Source organism: Streptopelia decaocto, assembly GCF_964273445.1.
Source record: "Streptopelia decaocto genome assembly, chromosome: 6".
NCBI classification, from domain to species: Eukaryota; Metazoa; Chordata; class Aves; order Columbiformes; family Columbidae; genus Streptopelia; species Streptopelia decaocto.
In genome coordinates, this window is record NC_138660.1 from 58,025,031 (window position 1) to 58,049,785 (window position 24,755).

The 24,755-nt window shown below is 44.4% G+C and overlaps 2 protein-coding genes across 7 annotated transcripts in view; both read left to right on the forward strand.

Moving 5' to 3' along the window:
- The window catches only part of KALRN (kalirin RhoGEF kinase), a 513,163-nt gene extending 496,210 nt beyond the window's left edge, over window positions 1–16,953 (forward strand). For all 6 annotated transcript variants that reach the window (XM_082056725.1, XM_082056718.1, XM_082056719.1 and 3 more), the window contains 7 exons: window positions 2,003–2,124; window positions 3,362–3,493; window positions 5,265–5,429; window positions 6,806–6,884; window positions 8,084–8,284; window positions 9,206–9,344; window positions 11,564–16,953. In XM_082056725.1, the coding sequence (XP_081912851.1) occupies window positions 2,003–2,124; window positions 3,362–3,493; window positions 5,265–5,429; window positions 6,806–6,884; window positions 8,084–8,284; window positions 9,206–9,344; window positions 11,564–12,109 (1,384 nt within the window). In that variant the 3' untranslated portion in view covers window positions 12,110–16,953. The remainder of the gene's footprint in view (window positions 1–2,002; window positions 2,125–3,361; window positions 3,494–5,264; window positions 5,430–6,805; window positions 6,885–8,083; window positions 8,285–9,205; window positions 9,345–11,563) is intronic.
- A 1,276-nt stretch (window positions 16,954–18,229) lies between these two features.
- UMPS (uridine monophosphate synthetase) lies at window positions 18,230–24,148 on the forward strand. The gene is made up of 6 exons (XM_082055114.1): window positions 18,230–18,416; window positions 18,766–18,919; window positions 20,470–21,138; window positions 21,815–21,990; window positions 22,551–22,665; window positions 23,449–24,148. Exons 1-6 carry the CDS (start codon window positions 18,276–18,278, stop codon window positions 23,628–23,630), a joined length of 1,437 nt encoding a protein of 478 aa, XP_081911240.1. The 5' UTR covers window positions 18,230–18,275; the 3' UTR covers window positions 23,631–24,148.
- Window positions 24,149–24,755: the final 607 nt, after the last annotated feature.

Consider the following 24,755-nt stretch of genomic DNA (forward strand, 5'->3'; position numbering starts at 1 on the left):
GCCCAGGCGGCTCTATGGTTTCCCAAGCTGATGTAGGGTATATCCACAGTGTGTGTAGCTGGCAGACACAAGTTTTCTCTGATTTAGTTCATGTGTCAGCTGCAAATAAGAAGCAACTAATGTTTCCAACATATTAGTGTGGCTAATATTGCCTCTGCATTGCTGAGCCTCCTCTGCTTGAGTTCAGTGCTATGCTCACCTTTGGTAGGAACAGGAGTGGAGCAAAGCAAACCATCACCGATTTGCAATACCTATAGCTTATTGGGCATTTTCTCATTTCATAGGCAGAGGTGGGTTACTGCAGGAGTTATCCTGCAGTTTTCCTGAGCTGTTCCTAAAAAAGCCTACATTTGCTCCTGGGAAGGCTAGATCTGGCTGTGCTTGCATAGAAAGATGCTTGTTATGATGTTCCCAGCCTGACTAGACTGGGGGGAGGGGGCAAGAAAACCAGCTTTACAACAAACACTGGGAAGATCCCAAAAGATCTGGAGTTGAATTCAGATCAGGTAACAGCCTGCTGCTGGATGCTCATCTGTGGCTTATATAAGCGATTCGGGCCAAACTGCAGTGGAAATCTCCAGGACACAATCCTTCATCCAAACTTTTCAGCACTTCTGGTGCAGCCTGACATGAATCCAGGGAGTACAAAGTCACTCAAAGTGAAAAACGAACACTAGGAGAGAAGGGATTTTACATGTTCAATAAAAAAAAATTACAGCTGATCAAGAGCTTCCTTCAGAGACCATTGGCTTGTGCAGCTGCCCCAGAGTACCCAAAATTATCTCTTTAGCCATTACTCAGTTGATCGCTAGTGCGTTATCTTCTGCCTCTGGCTGGGCTTGGGCTGAGGGAATATTTCCATACAGAGTTCTGTTTTCCATCACAGTCTTCCGCCTGTGCATTGGCTCCCTGTGCGCTATCAGCACTTGTATTGTCTTGTTATTTGTATTTATTTTTCAGTGAAGACACTGCCTGCCAAGGAGGGGCCCAGCAGATCAGCGGCTGTCTTACAAATCTTGCTGGCATGAGTGTTCGGATTGCGGGGGAAGGGGATATTTATGTCTTGTTTTAAATGAGCATATTCAGATCAGCAAAAGCCACACTGTGCAGGCAGTTACACCAGCAGTCCTTCTGCAGTTTCCAACAGCTTATGCATTCAAGAACTAGTCTAGTTCTACCATCAAGAGAATTTATTGTTGGCTTTATGCTGGGTCTCCAGTACAGCTAAAGCAGTTACACAAGCAAAATCCTTTAATTCTGGCCAACTCCTTTAAATTGCACAGTGAAGACCGCAACATGCAAACTGAAGTGACTGTGTACAGACCTGCTATAAATTCACTAGACTCTGCAGAGCTGTTTATTTGCTCATGTTGCCCAAAGATTGAGCGTCTCTCATGAAGTCGATGCTGGCGTTCTTTATCCCTAGCTCTTGTGAGATGTCCAGCCTTCTGACCACGGGCCTGGCAGCCTCATTAGATCAACAGCACATGTTGCTGGGGTCTGAAGCTTCCCAGAAATGTCAGGCACCCTGTGCTGTGTGACTGCCTTCTGCATCTGTGGGAAGCCCATTTTGCACACCCAGTGTTGGGCTTAACTGCAAAGGTCCAGCAGTTCAGCATCTTCCAAGACAGGAAAGATGTGCCTGGAGATGTCTTTCCAGATACAGGGGTCCAAGCATCCGGCTCTAGACAGGCACAGTAAATGTTCAGCTCCTGGACTTTGCTTGCTGCTCAAGTGATCCTTCCCCATCTCCTCCAAGGTACACAAGCAGATTTGCCTGGCAGGCAATTTGGACCATTTTGCTCAAAGGTTTCATTAATTGCCTAATCCTGATATATGGAGGGGTTGCCCTTGGGTACCAGATTGCTGGAGGGATGCCCCTTCAAATGAGTTAACAGGATTTGTGTGCAGGTGTGTTTGTAACGAGGCAGGGCAGGAACTGGTGTAAAAAGCATTAGCAAGTGAAGCAGCGTTTTATAATCTGGGCCTTCTGCATCCGCAGTGACTCCGGGGAGCTCACCTTGAAGATCTGCAACCTGATGCCTCAGGACAGTGGCATTTACACCTGTGTGGCAACCAATGAACATGGAACCGCATCAACCTCAGCGACCATCAAAGTTCAAGGTAGCACATCTGACCTCAACACCGAGGGTTTTTCTCTTGGTGGGGGCAGGGAGCACACAGGAATAGCCGATGCAAAGGCAGCCAGACATGGAGCTGTGCCAGGTGAATCGAGACGTTAAAATCATACAACTGTTCCTCAGCCAAAACTCCCACTGATGGCTGAAGGCATCACAGACTCTTTGCACTTGATTAAGTTGTCTGATCATAAGCATCACATCTGGGAAACAAAAATGCTTTGGCACTGGTTCAGCTCCTGCATCCTGCTGGCAGCGCTGCTTCCCAGGGGCTGGGGAGGGTCGGCCGGGGGAAGCTGAGCTCCCTCGAGCTGCCGAGCCCTTGGCAGTGATGATGTCCTGGCTGCTTATGGGGATGAGCATGAGAGATGAGAGGTGCTTGCTGTGTTGAAGGAGATGGCACAGAGACAAATGTCTGACTGGTGACTTACAGATGCAGGAGTGTCACAAGCATTTAAAAGACAATTTGTTTGGTCTCACAAACTGCCCTAGAGATATCATTTCCCTAATTTAGCCAAGCAAGTTAGTGGCTGCACTAACGACTCCTGTGCTGAAGGAGCAAAACACAGAAGAATTACTGGTCATTTGTCAATCTGCTGCCAAACATACCAAGCACTATACACACAGAAGCACTTTGAATGCCTTATTTGTGTCATTTTTGGACACTTCAAAGGTAACTGCCTCCCCACCTCTCAAACCTCACTCGCTGCTTGGTGAAGTCTGTGGGAATATTTGTTTTCCTCAGTTCCATGGGCTTTGCATCGGGTCTTGAGCTGGAGGAAAAATTAGCAGCAGAAGGTGGCAAGCAAAGAGGCTCTGCCTTGGCAGCAGCTGAGCTCAGACAGATCAGCACCCAAGGGTTGATTCTCCCAGCCAGTCTCAAAGGGAGCTCCCTGTGGCATTGCAGTACAGTTGACCACCAGCTGTGAGCAAGAAAAATCTCCCCCTGTGCTGTAGTACCATGATACCATGTCAAGGCAGCAGGGCTTGCAAGCAGCATGGTTCTCTCTTAGCTGCTAGTACGGAGGTCTCAGACTCACGGCGGTAGGTGAATGGGACCATGACACTGCCTTTTCTCTGGTTGTGCTGGTAACCCAGTGAAAACCAGCGCTGCCTCTGCAAGGCACAGCTGCCACCTGATGTACTTAAGACCCGATCTTCAGAATGAAGCACTAGCACTTGTTGACACGATGCCAAACTTGCTGCGTGTTTTCTCTTCCAAGGTGTTCCAGCTGCCCCAAATCGCCCCATTGCTCAGGAGAGAAGCTGCACCTCTGTGATCCTACGCTGGCTACCCCCATCCAGTACAGGCAATTGCACCATTTCAGGCTACACTGTGGAGTACAGAGAAGAAGGTAAGTGGTTTGAGCTGTACTCACTGCCTGGGAGAATGAGAACGAAGTAAGTCACCTCCATGGCACAACAGGTCCTGAAATCATCCTTGCCACCACCGTGGTGCCACTAACCGTTGATCACAGGTCCCAACATGTCAGGTCAAATGAAGCCCCTCTATAATCCATTCCAGCTTCTCATATATTAGAGACCTTTCTGTTTCTTCTAGTCACTTACAGCAAGTAAAGTGTGCTAAGCTAGAACATATCCATCACTAAGGCATCCTTTCATCATTTGCATTCCACCACCATGGTATCCATCCATTCTGGTGGATATTTCCTTGGAATACAAAAACAAAGCAGCCTTTTTTTTTTTTTTTTTATCTAGATAGAGCTGCAGTTCCCTGCATATTTTTCAAACTCAGCTCTGAAATCCATTTTTTCTTAAATCCAACCACCCTTTTCCTCTGAATAATTAACTAGATATTAAATGAACTGTTTTCCCAATATGCACAGGCATGTGCTCTTGAAAAGGGCATCTTAAGTGATTCGCATCCCTTTTTGTGTTCTTCCTACAAAGGTGTGAGAGTCCCTGGGCACTAAACCTTGCCTTAGGTGTGTCGGTATGTCACCTCTGTTTTTTCCCCTTCACTCTTCAAAAAATCCTACCTCATGTTAGTAAATGTGCGAACTTAATCATTCCATCATATTAATACCTTCTCTTAGCAAATACTCTGCCTTGACCCTCACTGTGTCATCAGTGTGACTGGCATTTTTGTGGAAGAATAAAAGCTCTTCTGTTAACAACAGCCACCAAAACAAACTGCAAAAAAGCAGCAGTATTTTCAGTTTTCAGTATTGCTCCCACTCCAGAAGAATCACTGACTCTTTCCTGTAAAATCAACCTTGACCTTGTGAGACCTGGCAATCAGAATTTCCCCACAGGGCACATAAAATATATGGGTCATGGTAAATAATGTAAAGGTACAAAGCCCTGGACTTACTAAAATAAGATACAGTTTTATATACTCTTGAAAGAAATCATGGGCTGTGACAGGGCTCAGTGTCCCAGGGGTCCTTTTCTGTTCTGTGCAGATGAATAAAGTATTGCACCTTTGGATGCCACAAGTTAGGCAACGGTTGGGTTTGTTTCTGTTAGAAGCAGAAGCACATAACAGAGTCAGGCATTTCTTTGCTGCAATTCTGCTCATCTGCAAAAGCCCATACTAAGCCTCAGAAAGCTGGTTCTCCTCCTGTAGCTCTGTGTTTCACTGGAGCCACCATGTCTTTTGAAAGACATCATCCACAAAAGTTCTTTGATTGCACTGGTTCCCTGTCTCAGCTTAACCTGGGACTCCCTTGTCCGTATTTCTTTTTGCAGTATTGCTGCCACCGCTTCTCTCACAGCAGAGCTGTCATCAAATTCACTCTCTGTTCCTATCTTATCACGCTGCCCTGAGACATCACTTGTAGTACACAGGCACAGCTAGACTGCCTGAGAGATCAGCTTGTCCCTGGGCTGCAGTTTTTCCATCGCTATCGGTCAGGTCAGGGGCATTTCTTTGTTCCCTCATTTAACCAGACTGGAAGGTGGCTGCAACACAAAATAGATTTCTGTGGTCTGGTTCTGGTTTAACAGAAATACATCAGTCTGACATAACGTTGCCTTTTAAAAACCTGGTGGATTTTAACCTCCCAAGGTACTGCATGAGTTGGGCAGAGTTGGTCTCTGCTCTGAGTTCACATTTTGAGACTGTTTACTTCAGTTCTTCTTCTCTCCCTCCGTAAACCACAGGCTCGCAGGTCTGGCAGCAGTCAGTGGCCTCCACTTTGGACACGTACCTCGTCATTGAGGACCTGTCCCCAGGCTGCCAGTATCAGTTTCGTGTGAGCGCCAGCAATCCCTGGGGGATCAGCTTGCCCAGTGACCCGTCTGAATTTGTGAGGCTCCCGGAGTACGGTGAGTGGGGCATGGCAAGGGGGCTGGTGGGCACAGGTGTCCACTTATGCAGTCTGTATGGTGAGACAGATTTGTGCTTTGATGGCTCCTGATAAAAACATTGATTCTGGAGCTGGCAGGAATACAAGAGAAAGCCTGGGAGATGCTCAGAGCCAGCTCCTGCTACTAGAAAGGCTTTTCATGTCTGCTTCTACAGCAGGGCTCACAGCCTCACTCTGTCACAGAAGCTATTGCAGTTTGCTACCAGATATCTGCTTTCTATCCAAAGACCATTTCTTGCCTTCATCTCTGGGCAACAGGCTCCACACCATACCCGGTGTCCTCCCTGCCATTCCACAATGCTGGCAGCACCAGCTGGGATCTCCAAGTCAGGTTGCTAAATGTGCCCCCCTGAGTGCCCCTCACTTCAAGAAGGACACTGAGGTGCTGGAGAGAGTTCAGAGAAGGGCAGCGGAGCTGGTGAGGGGCCTGGAGCATAAGTCTGATGAGGAGCAGCTGAAGCAACTGGGGCAATTTAGGCTGGAGAAAAGGAGGCTGAGGGGAGACCTTATTGCTGTCTACAACTACCTGAAAGGCGGTTGTAGCATGGAGGGTGTTGGTCTCTTTTCTCAAGTAGCAAATGATAGGATGAGAGGAAATGGCCTCAATTGTGTCAGGGGAGGTTTAGATTGGATATTAGGAAAATTTTCTTCATGGAAAAGGTTGTGAAGCAGTGGAACAGGCTGCCCAGGGAAGTGGTGGGGTCACCATCCCTGGAGGTGTTTAAAAGATGTGTCGATGAGGTTCTTAGGGACACGGTTTATTGTCAGAGTTAGATGAATGGTTGGACTCCATGATCTTGAGGGTCTCTTCCAACCAAAATGATTCTATGATTCTATTCTATAACCAATGCAGTTGACATAGGAAGGCTGTGATGGAGGCAGCCCTCAGCGCACAGGGCTGCAGGAATTTGAGATAAAGCTCACTCATGACGGTGCTGTGAGCAGAGCCCACATTGCCCCACGTTTCAGTAGCTCCAGTCAGTAACCGGATCTGTGACTGGCTTGGATAGTCTGTGCTGGATGAAATGAGAGCTCACACAATGTAGCTCCCAGTTACACACAGACATGACTTTAGACTGTCTGTGTGGCCCTTTTCAGCCCAAAATTGCAAGGACAGGTTTTAATCCACCTTATCCATACCTTCCCCTTGGGAGCTCTGTCTTTTAGTGGTGCAATACATTGGAGATGTGCCTGAGCAGTATGAAACTGGATTCCTAGGGTTGTTTGCTGTTTTAAGAAATATAGTCTCATATAATTTTATGATACGCAGTTTATAGTCTACAGGAAATGGTCATTAACTTTATGCTTTCTTGAATGTGTTTTGTTCTCCCAAAGACTCTGCTGCCGATGGTGCCACTATTTCGTGGAAGGAAAACTTTGACCTTGCTTACGCAGAGCTGCATGAGATTGGGAGGTAAGATTCACCATGCTTATCACTGCAGTGAAACACCAAAACAATGGTTTGAAGTTTTTTTCCATGGAAGAAAGTTTAGGTTGCTTTCTGTAGCTAGCTTGAAAACTGCTGTTCCTTTCAAAAGTATTGCACATTAAGCACTGACTAAAATACGGACTGGTAAAATATGGACTAAATCCTGTTTTTCAAGATCAGTTGTGATCTGAAGATTGCAGCTTGGCAAACTTGTGAGTAATTAGGCAGCCAAATCTCTGACAGCCACTGCTAGCTCTCGCTGGTATCTTTCTCTGACATCTCTGATTTGATGTGAGCTTTTGAAGTCAAGACAATTTGCTGGTTCTGGATAAGCTTAACCTCAAAGACTGAGTTTGCCAAAGCACTTGGGCATGTGACTTAAATCACACACTGATTGGGACGGTCAGTTGAACAGGAGCGCAAATCGGAACTGCAGGCATTGTCAGCCCTCGGTGCTCTGCGCAGACAACAGATAAGGAGCTTGCAAACAACTCCGGTTAATGCAGTTAGTTCTTCATCTCAGACATCAGAGGCGAGTAACTCTGGGGCTGAAAGGATAGGATTCTGTCTGGTTCTCCAGAAAGACGAGTGATGTGTTAATAAGAGTTCAGCACATGGTTTCACTGGGTAGTTTTTCTTTCAGGAATGGTACTAGGCACTAGCCTGTGTAGGTTTCCTAAACGTTTTCACATCAGCTGTTTTCTTAATTTATTACTGTGTGCCTGAAACAGTGAGACAAAATTATTGCTTAGTGATTATTTAACAAGTCTTTCAGTTGTCTGAGAAAGTTTGGGCTCTTTATTGAAGCAACTGGAGAAAGGAGACCTACAGCTTAAAAACAAAACAAAAAAGAGACAGAACCTGTGAAAGTGGCAGCAAATTGAACCCAGGGGAGATTGTTAGAGGACGTCAGTATGGCTGCACAAAGCAGCAACACTGTTTGCTCTCAGTGTTTGCTAATCCCCAAAGAATCTCTACAACCAGGGTAAGAGACGGAGGCTCTTTGTTGGAAAAGGTTATGAACAACTAGTTAAGTCTGATTCTTTATGAAATATTAATGCACTGAATCAAATCACACTTTGAAAATCAGTCTGTTCTTGCACTGAAAACTAAGCATAATTTATTCATGAGGCTGCTTCATTATTCAGTGGTTGGTTTTTGTTGTTTTGTTTTGTTTTTTTCAGGGGACGATTCTCCATAGTAAAGAAATGCATTCACAAAGCCACTCGGAAAGATGTTGCTGTAAAATTCATTAGTAAAAAAATGAAAAAGAAAGAGCAGGCAGCACATGAAGCAGCTTTGTTACAGCACTTACAGCATCCTCAGTACATCACTATCCACGATACCTACGAGTCTCCTACTTCTTACATCCTAGTTTTGGAACTGTAAGTATGCGGAGCTTGAATTCAAGTGTCTGGGTAGGAATCACAACCCTATTAAATCCAAGGACAAAATTCACCCTGATTTAAGTGGGGCAAGGATTTTCTCATCTGTGTTTTATGGATTGTGACGTCAAATGCCATAGCTATTTTCTGCAGAGCTTCTACTGCCTTTTCTTTACAGTAAATAAGTTTCAGAGGGACAAATAAAACTTTCTGCTCTGGTGAAGTTTAGGTAATTGTATCAGCAGTTAGTTTGTCCCATTGAACAGCATGAGATTTATTTGGGCAGTTTTGTCCAATTTTTATATTTGAGTAAATGTGTTTCAGCTAGATTGAACCCTACATTATTCTAATACTTCCTGGTGAAAAAAGCTGTATAGCAACTATGTTTGTCCCTATAAGGAGAAATAACAACCAAGATCCAAAATGCTTCTTTGTTACAGTATATCCAACAAAGTATATTTGAGCTATTTGCTTGTTTATTTATATAGATAAATAAAACTAGGTGGAAAACATTTCTTGGGTTAGTTTTCCCACAAAATATATTACCAGCTGAAAATGTCACTGATTTCTTTTCTGCATTATGCAACCAGCTCTATAAATAAATAGATGAATCCAAATAATTAAGAGGATCTGTTTTCAAAGGAATCACCTTCATCTCTTGAATCCATCCTTAAACAAATGAGTTTACTTTGAGACTTGCTAAATTTTTCAAGGGCTGGATATAAAAATTGAGGTTAATCATTCTACCACTTCCATGGCCTGCAGTAGCTTGAGATATCACTTAAATACTAATCAGACCTTGCATTTTAGTTTCCTCTATTTTTAGGTCATGAAGTTTCCATTGCAAATTTGTTTTCAAATATTAACTGTTCCTAGAGATACCATGTGATCTTTCATGTGCAGAATTTGATTTGTTTGTAGGATGGATGACGGTCGTCTCTTAGATTACTTAATGAACCATGATGAACTTATGGAAGAAAAAGTCGCTTTCTATATAAGAGACACAATGGAAGCCTTGCAGTATCTTCACAATTGCAGAGTGGCTCACTTAGACATAAAGGTGAGAAGAGAACGATGCTATTATTCAGTTCTCTCGTACAGAGAGTTCCAGCTGCACAGACAGGAAGGAGGTGCAGTCCGTACCCCAAAGCAATGATCACCAAATGGACAAGCACTATCATTCAGACCTATTGACCAGAGAAAGGCCTTGCTGACCTGCAGTGCAAGGTCAGACAAGAGATGCACCTATTTCCTTCATGATGGGCTTGTTCTCAAGGGCTTTCTGAATTCAATGAAGGAAAAGGAGGATGTCTGAGACAAGAACGAGATGTCACTAGCACCTGACTGAAAGGGAGTTATGAGATAAATCCACGGGAATGGTTTGGGCTCACACCTGTACCAGTTTAGCTACCAAGCTTCCTGAGCTGGTTTGTGCCCAGGAAGCTCAGGGCAGGTCGGGAAGACAACTCGTCTCCCTCACACCCACAGCAGTGCCCTGGAGAACCCAAAACAAGGGGAGAAGAGGGTGCTGGGGAGGGCTGGCAGGGCCAAAGGAGAGCAGCACTGTGCTGCAGAGCCTGAGCAGGGAACTGGGTGGCAAATACATGCAGGGAGAGGCTCAGAGGAAGAACAAGCTGCACTGTGGATAAGAAATTCAGGCAGTGTGTAATGTCACACTCAACTAGATCAGCACAGCTCATACCTCCTTTTGTTAGTGCACATGGCAGGAGGCACCGCACTGTCCCAGATTAGGCATTGTACTGCGGTCCTCACCAACATCGCACCTGTCTTGGATGAGAAAGAATTGGCGATTGAAGTTATGATCAAATGTTTTGAATTTTGTGATCTGCAACATCAATTCAAGTTGCCAGGGGTATCAGATAATCTGTATTTTTTCTCAGACTTAAATGCCAATTAAAAATGGAGAATGAGAGATGAATTTAACTTTCTTATATAGTGAACAAGCCAGCTCCAAGGAGGTCTCTTCTCAACTCCCCAACCCCCAGGCATGTCAGATGAAGCGATGCTTTAATTCTTCTGCTGCCTATTACCACTATATAAAAAAAAAACATTCCTTTTGCACAATACCTTATGTGAACATTAGTCCCAAAAGGCTAAATTATGCTGTTTTCTTTCAGTAAAATTGTTTGTATTTTTCGCTGTATTTATAGGACCTGTCAAAAAGTAGGTATCACTGGGAGGTAAGAAACTGCACTGAATTCTCTATTTGATCATAAGATACTTCCCAGAAACAAGGTGGGAAGCCAATTTTCTGTGACCTATTTACAGTTCTCCTGAATGAGGGATGCTAAATAAAGCACCTTCTGTTGCTAAGTGGGAAGTGGGAGATGCATTGGTAGTGACAGCAGACCTTGCCATGGGCTGTCATGTCCCAAGATCCTGCTCGAGAATGTGCAGACTGCACAAGAGAAGAGCAAGCAGAGAGATTTAAACAGCAGTGTAGTGAACTTTGCTTTATATATATAGCCATGAGGCAGCAGTAAAATATTTATGACGATGAGGGGCTATAGGACAGAAAAGTGAGTCTAGAGGGGGTGCAAGAAGTAAATTCAGAAATTACATCAGAGCCAACAAAGGAAGGAAAATCCATTCTCAGTCCCCAGAGCATCTCCCACTGAGAGAGAGGTCTTAAATACTGAAAGAGTTCATAAAACAGAAGGAAAACCAACCAGGATGAAATATAATTGCATTCTGGCTTATAAGGGAACACCAGCAGCTCCATCCATGTCAACTGACAGCAACCATAATGGCACACACCAGCATCCCTCCCAGCATATGTGGTAGTGGGAGCAAAGTTGAATGTTTACTTCATGAAGAATATTTCTGCTACAAGTTATGCACATTTATGTAGCCATTTAGTCATCTAAACAAATGGAATCTAGATAAACTGACCAGATACACAAGTCTTGGTTCAAAATTTAAAAATCTGTCAGTGCTCTTAGTCTGTAGAGGTTAGTTCCGGAAAATAAACTGGGAGTACTTGGGGCAATGTACAAAATCTCAGTGTTGCCGTAGTGCAAAATGAGGATGTTGTCATCGCAATTTCAGCATTGATCTGAAGTTACAGCAGTGTTAAGAACAGCTGAGCTGGCTCCTTGTCATTCACTTTCCTGATCTGTACCTCCTACATCTGATTAAATGTGAGTTTTGATTGGCTATTAAACCTAAAAAGCAAAGCTAAATATTTGGATAGACGCTTATCTAGAATGAAATCTAGACAAAAACATAATTAACTTTTTATTATTTTCTTTTCAACAGCCAGAAAATTTGCTGATTGATTTAAGGATCCCAGTGCCTCGTGTGAAGATCATCGATTTGGAAGATGCAGTTCAGATCACAGGTCATTACCACGTCCACCACCTCCTCGGAAACCCAGAGTTTGCAGCTCCTGAAGTGATCCAAGGCCTTCCCGTCTCCCTGAGCACGGATATCTGGAGCATTGGTGTCCTCACCTACGTCATGTTAAGCGGTGTCTCTCCGTTCCTGGATGAAAGCAGAGAGGAGACCTGCATCAACGTGTGCAGAGTAGATTTCAGCTTTCCCCCTGAGTACTTCTCCGACGTGAGCCATGCCGCCAGGGATTTCATCAACGTTATCCTTCAGGAAGACTCCAGGAGAAGGCCGACAGCAGCCACATGTTTACAGCATCCATGGCTGCAGCCGCACAACGGCAGCTATTCCAAGATCCCACTGGATACCTCCCGCTTGGCTTCCTTCATTGAGCGCCGCAGGCACCAGTACGACGTGCACCCCGTCCCCAGCGTCAAGAGTTTCCTGATGAGCAGGCTGGCCCCCGGCACGTAACGCCTCGTCCCTAGGGTCCCACACTGCCAGTCCTGGGGCAGGGCGTGGGGAGCGAGCAGGCACAAGGCAGATCTGTCTGTACATAGTCCCGTCTCCAGCATTTGCATTTCACGTGGCTTCCCTCATCGCAGGGTGCAAATCATAGTGGAGGTGGTAGCACCTGCTCAGTTCCACGGGATGAAAGCGAAGCGGGGTGAACAGCAGTAGGTACCCGCTGCCTCCCCTTGGCTGGCTCCTCTTGGGACATGTACTTTTGCTGCATCCACCACCAAAAACAGACTGCAGGAAGCAAACACCAACTGGAAACAAGAGCCAAAATTGCAGTTGCCTTAATCTTCATGAGGCAGCCTTATAAGAAATCCTCTTGATCTTGCTGAACTGATTTCAAAATGTATGATAGATTAGGAGTAGGGTAGTGGGGGGTGTGAGACTAGGCTAACCTTAGTGTGTACTGCAGAACTGGACCCAAGTCAGTTTGGGCTGAAGTCACTGCAAGCCTCCTCCGGGCTAGCAGACAGATTTTGCACACCCTGTATGCCCAGGTCTGCTGTGATCTTGGTGGGAACTTCGCCTGTGCAGGACATGCAAGACCAGGCCCCAGTCCCTGCTGGACTGGCTCCGTGGTGGTCTGGCTTAGGTAGACCCTCATCATGTGGTAGTGCTCAGACCAAAATCCCCCGTTAATCCCTGGGCTTTCTGCTGTGTCAAGTCAATGTGCAGTACCTTTCAGAGGTACGATGAAGGCAATGAATTCATTGGAGCATAGAGCTGGTTCTGACTAAGCACAATGGGACTATGATGGGTTTTTTAAAAGTATTTTATACACACTGTACATAAATCTTTTGCAAAACCTGTGCATTGAGAAAAGGCTGTGTCCAATTTTTGCAGTATCTGTAAACTAGATGATGATGACAAAGACAATTTTTTTCTATCACAGGTTTTCAGTATACATAGATTGTATAATATATATATAAATATATATATATATAAAGGATCTTGTTCCATTTCTAGCTTCAGAATTGCTTGGCCCAAAGTCCATCTAAGCCTTTCCAAGTACAGTAGGAGTGGTGAGTTCACCTTTGTGCTTACAGCTTGAAAATAATTTTCAGTGTTTAAAGTATGTCATTTGTTTCATTTCCAAACTTGTAAATATCTCTCAGCCACCGTTAGCACCTCATCACCAAAGCATTTGTGAGGATATTTTTATGTCCAAAGCCTAATTTGTAATAAAATAAAAAATATTCACAATTAAATAATTTCTCTCTTGCAAGCCAAGTTGCAACATCATCACATTGATGTTACAGTTACAGAGCCAGCCTTAAGTACAACCAAGGCAGGGAGCCTGCAGTGACGAAACAGCAGTTCATAGGCTGGCCAAATCCTCCTCTCTAGCAGTGGGACTGGGAGGGGAAACACTTCCCCAACTGCTCTTTTTTCCCCTGGCGTGCGAGGACTTTGTCTGGGTGCTGAGTGCCGTTGCTGTGTCTGCAATGGGAAATGTCAGTTGTTACTAAAGGTTTTCCTGAGGAAAAGGGCTTGATCTGACCATGTGTGCTCAGCAGAGACTCTCTTGTAAGGGCAAGTGTCAGATTTAATTCACTTGCCGAGTAACTGCACTGTAAGGCTGCAATATATCTGCAGGAGCAAAAGCTGTCTCTGCCAGCAGGTGGTAGAGATATTCTGCAAGTACTGTTAAATTCTCAGGACTCTGCCAGCCCTTTTTTGATCCACCTCTAAGCTCAGTTTCACGGCATGCTGGTAGGAGACCTGGCCCTTCTCTTTGTGCTTGCTCTCACTACGCTGGAGTCGTCAGTATTCTCCTAGTAGAGAAGAAAGGAGGCATAGCAAAAAACAAAACAAAACAAAACAAAAACCAAACAAACAAATAAACAAAACGACACAACGTTCAGCACTGCGTGCATGTGATACAAGAACAGACCTCGAGGTTGGGAAGCCACAGTCAGAAGGGTGAGCCTGGGTACCCAAGCAGTGTCAGACGTGGTGTAGGAGGCCATGTGCCGATGGAGAGACATCTAATACAAGGGGAAGTTGCGAAAAGGCTTGAACAAGAGCGTGTTCACAAAAGGCTAAACCTTCTGATCAGGTAGAACCTATCTCAATTCCCTTCTGCAGTGCAGCAGCTGATGTTCTAAGCAATCCAGCAGCACCTCTTAGACAAAGACCAGATTCTCATCCTGAGAAAGAGTGCAAGGTATGGCAATTCTTAGCAACTGAAATGCCTTCAAACAATAGTCATCAAGGGTTATCTTTAGTTAGCACCGGCCTCAGGTACTTTCTCCCTACAGGACTGTTTGTACTTCTTCCTATTTGTCAAAGCTGGCTCTTGGTGCTGTTATCGTGCTGCCCTTAACAAAAAATGTTTATAGAAGTGTGGTTTACAAAACCCACAACTTTTATGACGCCTGTGGGTACAGTTTAAGCCACAGTCTTTCTGCTTGGCATTAAAACAAACAACTTCTCATATTTCACATGAAAGCTGCAGTTATTTATCATTTTATTTTCCTGCCTCCTGCATTCGCATCTCAAACTGCAACAGCAGACACTTTGGAAGCACAGGATGGGAAAGCTGGTTTGTTTAAGGGAATATTTAAGCGTCCAATTGCTATCAAATAACAGACAAAAACCCCAACAGGCTGAAAGATGAGACACGTTTAGGTATTGGTGCTCGGATTCAAAAAAGTGATTCTTCTTCAAGAGAGAGCTGTGAACTCTGAGGGTGTTGAACTCTGAGGATTTTTGAATGTCACGAGGTTGCTTTCCATTACGGTTCTGCTTTTTCCCATATTCATGTTAGAGAGCTCCTCTTCCTGAGCACTGCTCTTCTTACAGCCCATTCAGGAAAACTGGAACCTGTAACTACTTCCAGATATGTTCGTGATTATGAACTGTTCTTGCATTTTATCTCAAAGATTTATTTTGCCTGCATAATACCAATTTGACATGAAATGCTGCAGTATGATAAATACAGAGGAAATATTCTGGACTTGCTTTCTTGAGGTCTTTTCCAGCCAATCTGTGGCCTCTCTGCAGATCCAATGGGTCCTGTAACTGTTGTAAACTGTAACTCTCTTGTAAAGAGGTTACAGGAGCTCAGTAAGGAGGCCTGGAGCAAGTCCACTGAGTAAGAAGCATCAGAGCCAACCCGCCTTTGCAGTATTCTGCAACTACTGGATTTTTTGTGCGTGAAATATTGCCGGTAACAAACATGGGGAAACACGGTTTCCCATCACGCTCTGTTAGGCCTTTGCAAATCTCCCTGGAGAGCAGCTGACTCCGAGGGGAAGATTTCCACCTGCAGCTTTACCACTCAGGGTATTCCCAAGGCAGCCAAGGGAAGGTGTGATGGCAGCTGCACTGTCTGGCTTCTGCAGAAACTTCTTCAGACCAACAGAAATACTATAATAGTAATGGAGCAGCCCAAGCTGGGTGCAGACCGGCACTACACACAGAGCCACTGGCTCCAGGCATCTACACGTGTTACTACGGGGTGTCACACAGCCAGTCTGGGGCTCTAAACTTCAATATTTTAAAGCAATGCAGGCTTTAAAATTTATAAAACTGCCCTCTTCCTACTTGTACCAACAAGTCTTGTTTAGTCTTGCTGCTTTTTTGTTTAAAATTAACTTTTTTCAGTAACATTTAGCTTTAGAAGCATCTTATCTTTAAAGTCAGTTAATGCCGAGACAAAGTCCGTCCCCTCAACTAACCTATACAAGTTCTATGGCTTCAGTGGAGTTCATTAGCATTTCCAACAATGTTATTGGGCCTTTGTTACGAATACCATAAATAAAGGCTGAATACAGAAATGCACATAATGACCTGACTATATGAAACCATACTTTAATACCCTTGCAATGAGGGGACTGCATCAAGTGACCCAGGATAATATAAACTTCAGAGACAGATGTAAAGGCTGGTCTGTATATACAAAGGTCTAACAGATAATTAATCCACACAGGGGCTAACCACCTGGTTTGTGTTTCTGTTCCTTTCACTGCAGAGGTAGATTCTCCTCTAAAACAGGGCTTGGATTTTTTTTCCAGCTCATTCTTTCACGTCCCATCAGAAAATGGTGCTTTCCCAAGGAAACAAAATAAAAATCCCATTTTACTAGGCTGACTGCACACTGCCATCAAGTGATGAATTCTCGTCCTGGGATCTGTATAGTGGTGAGTGTTACCATAGCATCAGGATACTGATTATTCACTGTAACTGTAGTCTCTATTATGGAACTAGTGAAAAAACAACATCTTCTCAAGCCATATTTCACCTTCATGTCCAACTTCTGATGCTGGTGCTTTTACTTCTCTTTCTACCAAACTGTTCAGCCTTGCTCTGCAACTGAGGTCAATTTGCTGATAACTTTTGAAAGGCAAATGTAATAGGAAATGCAAAAAAAAAAAATTCAATCTCAGACTTACTCACTGAGATGAGAGCAAACAGTTGGAATATATTGACGCTTTTCAATCTTTGCAACAATCAATTGAAGGAGGAAAAAAGAAACAGTATTGTTAACAGCTCAGCATTTTCAAGGTGCAAAGTAATTCCACAGCCTTAACTATTTCAGTGTATTGCTGGTCTGCCTTAAATGTGTCTTCAGTTTTATTGCGAATTTCATTTTGTATGCACACAATGTTGTTTTGTAAAGGTAAGTTTGTAAATATTTCCTTTGTAAGTCTAATCACCCATGTGTACTGTTGTGAGGTGACTACTTGCTGTCCCATGTCGTTATTACTGTACTGCAGTATATATGATCATCTACGGATGTAGCTTCAAACTGTACATTTTCTGTCCTTACATTCCTATAAATAGAATATACTAATGATTCCGTTTCTGGGCTTTTTTGATTAAATACATTTGTTCATAGAAGACCCGGTCAGTCTTATTTCACATGTGTGCCCATGTTTCTGAGGCCTGGAAGACTCAGAGCTCACTGATTACTTTACTGAGCTCATCTTTTTTGGAGGGATGTTAGTGTAGGAAACAATTACCTTGCAAATACAACAGGCCCAGGCAGGATCTCTCAGCAAAGCATATTTTAATAACAATTTTGCAAGATCGGGTGTTATACCTAAAGGTAGGCACACATAATAGGACAAAAAGCCCCTGCTTATATTCCCCCAAATTCCGGCTGCAATTTCCCTTCCCTGTTCCCCACTGGTTGGTACTGCAGGGTTTACAGACTACCCAATGCCTGCCTCAGCTTACCTGTCTCATTCATCCAGTTCTAACAACCGCCTTCCCCTCATAGATTTATTTAAAATAGAGATTCCTGGCTCTCTGGCTACCCTTCCCTCTAGCTTAACTTTTAAAATACAGTAATCAGTTTGCATTCTGGAATTAAGGGAGTGGAGCACCTCCCGTATGAGGAAAGGCTGGGAGACCTGGGTGTCTTTAGTTTGGAGGAGACTGAGGGGTGACCTCATTAATGTTTATAAATATGTAAAGGGTGAGTGTGACGAGGATAGAGGATATAGTCAGGCTCTCTTCAGTGACAGCCAATGACAGGACGAGGGGTAATGGGTGCAAACTGGAACACAAAAGGTTCCACTTAGATGTGAGAAGAAACTTCTCAGTGAGGGTGACAGCCACTGGAACAGGCTGCCCAGAGAGGTTGTGCAGTCTGCTGCTCTGGAGATATTCAAAACTTGCCTGGACACGTCCCTGTGTAACCTCAGCTGGGTGTTCCTGCTCTGGCACAGGGATTGGACTGGATGAGCTTTCGAGGTCCTTACAATCCCTAACATTCTGTGATTAGTTCAAAGAGACTTTGTTTTACATTAAAGATTCATAGTCCGATGTCTCTCAGTCCTTCCCCCCAGCTGGGGTCAGGTGCCAGGTCCTCAGTTTTAAAAAAACAACGTTCCTCTTTCCACGGCTCCTTACAACAGGAGACCAGAGCAAGGGCCTATCGCGCCGGCCAACTCGGCCTGGCACACACCAACCCCGGAACCAAGCGGCATTTCAGGAGTCACCCCAGCGGATGCAGAGGGGGCCGGTCCCCGCCAGGATCGGCCGCGCTGAAGCCGGGTGTCCCCTCACACGGGATGTCCCTTCACCGGCCCCGCCCCGCGCCCCTCCTGCGCATGCGCCCAGCGCTGTCTCGTCATCTCGCGGCGCCGGAGCGGCACGCGGGCTGGGACCAATGGCGGCGGGACGGGCGGCGGCGGCGTTGCGCGAGGCGGGCGGGCTGCGCTTCGGCGACTTCGTGCTGAAGAGCGGCCGCGCGTCCCCCGTGTACATCGACCTGCGCGGCCTGGTCTCGCACCCGCGGCTCCTCCGCCAGGTGCGGGGAGGGGCGAGGGGCCGGGCCCTGACTCTGACTGCAGAGCCAGAGAGCGCCCGTCGGTGCCTCAGGGTGCCCGTCCACCCCAGAGCTCTGGGGTGTCTCTCAGCGGGGTAAAGGGTCTGTTTTAGGTAAGGGGGGGAGGGGGAGACACGGGAGCGCTGCCGGGGCCTCCCCACAGAGCCCTGCCTGGGGCCGCTGGGTATGGACGTCAGGTTGGCTGTTTGCTGCAGGGACGGCGATGGCACGTCGAGAGAGGATTTAATGTATTTGCATTGTTACTCCTGGTAATGCACGGGTTTAGTCGCGTTCACGCCAGCCTGACCTTTAAAAAATGCTTGGTTTTCAGGTTGCAGATCTTCTCTTCCAAGCAGCCAAAGATGCTGGTCTCAAGTACGACTGCGTGTGTGGCGTTCCTTACACGGCGCTGCCCCTGGCCACGATTATCTGCTCTGAAAATCAGATTCCAATGCTTATACGGAGGAAGGAAGCAAAAGACTATGGTAAACGTTAAAATCAAGAATTTGTGTCAACTTGTTGTCTTGCTTGGGAAATGACTTCATGATTTTCTGGTTCATTTGTAATGTGCAGCATCTCCATTCCAGTTTAAGGCTACCACTCCAAAAAGCAGCCCCTTTTTCCCTAAAAAGTGTCTCCCACAGCATCCCAGCCTGGTCAGGCTGTCCCAGCTGGTTGCAGCTTGAACCCTACTGTAGTAGATTTGGAGATTCTTGAGGGGGATTTTTGTTTCTTTGTGTTCATTTGTGGGGTTTTGTTAGTTTCTTTTTTTCAGCAGTGTCTTTTTTTTCTTGGCACCATTACCATGGTTCTGGGTTACTGGCCTCTCCAGAAACCAAGATTTATAACTCAGTTTCTCTGATATGCTCAGACCAGTGCTACATTTCGCCCCAAACAGGTTTTTTCGCGTATCAACTCTTAAGAGGAACCCTTCCAGTCTCATCTTCTTTACCTCTCAAACCCCTTTTTTTTGTCATGTCCTATAGTCCTGTAATCACTTGGCAAGGCGAACCGTGTGAGAAGCAGCAAATTCTCTACCCAATGAACTGTTTATTTGGTTCTGATAAGGAAAGAGGGAGAGAAGACTGTAGTGTTAAGCTATTGTAGCAACTGGATTTATACATGTGGTGAAAGCTATACTCTTCCAACAGTATGTAATTATTCCTATGTTACTCCCATGTTAGTCAGTGTGCCACTCATTAAAACATTTGCTGTTCCTTCTTGTGAAGTCAATTGTGACAGCAATTAACTGCCTGGCATGAGGTCTCCAGTGTCACATGGATTGCAAGGCTGTAGTTGCCCCCCTTCTCTGGGCCATCGTGGTCTAAGCACCGCACTGGCTGCATAATGTTCTCCTACAGCTCGCTGCTTCCTGGGAAAGCTGGCCATCCTTTGTTGTTGCCCCCCAGGAGGCCTTTCATGGACATGTGCCTGTTGTTGGTTAGGGCAAAGGCATTTGGAGCTTTACTCCTTCTAATTGTTCCAGCAGGCATATTAACTGCTGAATAATGCTTGTGGAAAATAGGAAATATGCTGAGGAGTACCAGTAACTCAGCTGCTTTAAAGATGTTTCAAAGAACTGGGGAAAATAGTTTTGTAATACTGAGAATTCAGTTCATGGCAATAATAAACTTCTGTAATCATTGAAAGATTTAAATATATGCAGTTAACAATATGTCAGTTTTGTTAATGCAATGTAACTTCTGGAAATATAAGGAAGGATTTTATTAACTTGGAAAAGTAACAGTATCAATTGAATTACAAATCAGTGTCTGACCTGCGGTAAGAGCTGTGATGACTGTTATCAGGTAATAACTAAACGAATTACCTCTCCATACTGACAGTGAATGTGAAATTCCTATTAAAGTCCAATTCCATTGGATGTCAGCATATGCAACAGCATATGCTTGTATGTGGAACAAGTATGATCTTTACATTAGCATAGCAAGTTAAAGTTTTGATACTGTAAGTTTTTTAGGGGGGGGTCTTTTAAACTTTCTTCTGTTCATTGGAGTGTTTGCCTTTTATTTTTAAGGTACTAAGCGGCTGGTAGAAGGCACCATTAATCCAGGAGAGACGTGCTTGATCATTGAAGACGTGGTAACAAGTGGATCTAGTGTACTGGAAACTGCAGAAGTCCTTCAGAAAGAAGGGTTGAGAGTCACAGATGCAGTTGTGCTGTTGGACAGGGAGCAGGGCGGGAAGGCCAGGTTAGAGGAACGTGGAATTCGCCTGCACTCTGTGTGCACATTGTCTGGGGTGTTGGAGATTCTCCAGCAGCAGGGAGAAGTGGCTGTTGAGATGGTTGAAAAGGTGAAGAAGTTCATTGAAGGAAACATGTTTGAGCCAGTGGCTCAGAATGGTCCTGCGCCTGTGAAGAGACTGTGTAAAGAGCTGAGCTTCCACGCTCGTGCTGAGCTACCGGGGGTGCATCCTACTGCAGCCCGGCTTCTCACGCTCATGGAAAAGAAGCAAACGAACTTGTGCCTTTCTGCAGATGTCACCAGCTCCAAAGAGCTGCTGCAGTTGGCTGCCACCCTGGGCCCCAGTATTTGTGTCCTGAAGACTCATATAGACATCCTGAATGATTTCACCCCAGAGGTAGTAAAAGAGTTGAGAAAACTTGCAGATCAACATGAGTTCTTGATTTTTGAAGACAGGAAATTTGCAGACATTGGAAACACAGTGAAACATCAATATGAAGGTGATTACCATCATCCTTGATTTACCATAACTTTGCTGCCACTGTGTGTAACTGCAATGCTGGCACAGGTTGCCAGGAGAGATTGTGAAATCTCCAGAATGGGAAAAGACTCAAGGGGACAAGTTCCTGAGCAACTCGATCTAGCTTTGAAGTGCTGAGAGGGCATGACCTCCAGAGGTCCCTTCCAACCTAAACCTTTTTCTGAATCTATGGTTGTGCTCAGTAAGTACTTCTGAGTTTACTGTGAGAAAACACAGCATGGCTTCTGAAGGCAGCCTATTATCACGTGTCTGTGTGCTGGTTATGGTTTTCATTTGATATTGCATCTGCAATTGTAGAACTGTTTTTCTGATTGTGTGTCCTATATGATCTGCACACTGTATTGCAAGGTAGCACCTGTGACAGTGGATTTTTAGGTTACAATTAATGCCTTAATTAATATTAAAGGTGAGATACTAAGAAGTGTTTGTGAAAAGTAAAACTGAGCGGTTACTCTTTGTGGTTAGGCAGCAGTGAGGACTGATGAGGCTGAACTAGTAACTGTCAAGCTTCAGTAGTAAACCTGTCTTTTAAAGTGTGAATGATTTAGCGTGCAGCTTATTTTGTTTGACTTGTGTTTCCTGTTTGAAACACTGCTAATGACACTTCGCCTGTGTCATCTTATCCATGTTCTCAGGCGGTCTCTTCAAAATCGCATCCTGGTCAGACATCGTTAATGCCCACGCGGTTCCAGGCTCTGGAGTTGTGAAAGGTCTGAAGGAGGTGGGTCTGCCACTGCGGCGTGGCTGTCTGCTGGTTGCCGAGATGAGTTCCCAAGGATCGCTTGCAACGGGTGAATACACCAAAGCTGCAGTAAGTAGGCAGTCTTGTTTTAAGTTGAAAGTTTGTATAGTGTTGTGAGGGGGAGGTTTTGTGTGCTTCTAATATTTGCACTTCCAAAGGTCTCTCCAGCTCCAACTGTTTTGTTTTTTTTTTTCCTCCTGTGGAAACTCAGAAATCTGACAGTGTGATGTTTAAAGGTTGCAGCTGTAGGCTGGTAGTGTAAGGTAATTGGAGTCCACACTGTAAGTTTCTAGTAAACATGCCAGGTTTGCTATTTATTACTTAATAATTAGTTTATTTGCCACTTATTAGAAATGTATTACTTCAAAAAATAGTTTAAGTTCATTCATTGTATTATAACATAATAAACCCCATAACGTTTGTGTTCCTGGCTGCAACCATAGCAAGATCAATGGGGGGTGAGTCAGCTCGAAGTGACTTTATATTGATAAAGTTAGAATTTGTTAGCCCAGGTGTTTCATATGCCTGCCTTGTACAGCTCAATGTGTCAATGGGTGGACCAGAAACAAATTGCTGGTCAAGCTTAATTTTAGGTATGTCACTTGTAACTCTCTACTGATCTTCTTCAGGTACAGATGGCTGAAGATAACTCAGATTTTGTTTTTGGATTCATATCTGGATCTAGAGTTGGTAATAAACCTGAATTTCTTCACTTAACTCCAGGGGTGCAGCTGCAAGCTGGAGGTAACTTTTTCTGAAATATTGATTCTGTTTGTACATGCAGTAAGTGATACAGCCTTCAGTGAAAAAGTGGCTTCTGAAGAGGGTTTGGTTGTTGATTCTCTGGTGGGAGGAGTCTATTTTTGCTGTTATGGGCTGCTTTCTGTATTTCTGGGTATGCTGACCCCTTTCCTGGGAACTCTGAAAGGCAACCAGCAGCCTCTGCAGCTTTGTTAGATCTTGTTCTGAGGTCTGCACATAAAGTACAGTCTGAAAAATGTGAAATTCTTTAGATTGGTGTTTGGTTAAATGTACAGCTACTCAGTAGGATTTAAAAAAAAAGGCTTTTAACAAAACAGAAGTCTAACACTGTTGGTACTGATATAGCTGCAATATCAATGAATTGGAAGTCTTACACTGACAAAACAAGTGATCAGGTTAGGAAGTTGTCTTTCACTGCAGCACTTAATTCTTGAGAAATCGCAAGCTTTACTTGAATGTTTGGGGGCTTTGCCTGTTATATGAGGGCTAAGGCTTATTTCAGTAATCCTGATCAGTGCTGCTTTGAGTAACTGTCCCATCTATTGTAACTGCTAAACCATGAAAAAAGGGGGGTGTGCTCTGTCAAATCTGATCTGTGTAATAGGTAGGGGGTTTGTTAGTTGGAGAAAATTTCTAGTTATGTCCGTGGATTGTTAGGGTGAGAGCTGGAACAGCATACCTGTTCTCTCTTCCAGAACCTCTCTGAAGGTTTTGAGTAGATATAATTGTGTAAGAACTGAAAAAAAAAAGGTGTCTCTGTTTCAGGCGATAACCTTGGACAGAAGTACCTAACCCCCAAGGAAGTTATTAGTGAAAAAGGTTCAGACATCATTATTGTGGGACGTGGCATCTTGTCAGCTTCAGACCCTCTTCAAGAAGCAGAGAAGTACAGGAAGGCAGCTTGGGAGAGCTATGTAAGCAGGCTTGGCGCTCAAGCAGAAAATTGAAAGCAGGGCCATTTTCCTCATCGATATGCAAAGCTGATGGAGCTGCAGTCATCGTGAGGCTTCCAGTTAAATACATAGACACTCCAGCCAGTGGAAAACTGCCCTTTTGGAGAAAAATCTGTTACCAACTAAATTATTTTTAGTTGCACACATGCAGATGAAGTTGTACGTGCCATGGTTGTTTTTTTAATATCTGAATGTATGAAACCAAAACTCGATGCCCAGTTTTTAGCCTTAATAGCTTTTCTCTGCTGAAAAATGTTGAGTTAAACATTCCAAGGACATTTCATTTGCTGTTGTTGCTTTTGTTTCTCCTTCCCATCCTCACATTCTGTCTTGCTGTGGAAACAGCATTTTACTGTTTTTAATAAACTTCACCTGCAGACCAGACCTGCCACCCTGCTCTCACAGGAGTATTCAGCTCTGCCACTTCCAAGGAACAAGGGCGGAAATTAATCCCACACTGTGAAATTGAATAATGCATTGTTTAATAAATACTTTTGCTACTGTTTTCCTTTTGATTTGATCTACAAGTTGTCTTTCTGCAGTGGTGTGAAATACTGTTTTCAGAACCCCAGTTTTGTAGAAATAAGTCATTCTAGTCTGTCTGACTTATGCTTCTGCTTACAGGAGCTACAAAGAATTTGTCAGACCAACTAGTTATTGTGCACTTAATTACAGCGGAGCCATTGATTCCTCTAATAAGAAAAAAATGTACTTCCTGTTTACTGACTTCATTTGTTACAATAACTGGCATGCTTCCAGGAAATACTTTCCATGCTTTAGCATAAAGTAGAAATACCTTGTATGATTCACTTTGACAAGAAAGGATGGTATAACCCTAAGTGTATCTACTCTCTGTGTGGTGGAAATAGGCTTAGATTTTCTTTAATCTGAATGCTGGTGGAAAATTGGAACTTAAGTGTGTTTTATCTTACGCAGATGCCCTGCTGTGGTCTATGAGTTGTGATATTTTCTATCAACTTCTAAGAAGTTCCAGGCCTTCTAAGTGAAGGGAGAATTTGGGATCTGTTGACTGTCTCGTCCTAATTATTTCATGGTATTGACTTTCCCTGTTACACTAGTGTGCAGAAAATTTTCCACCAGAGGGAGCAGAGACTCTAT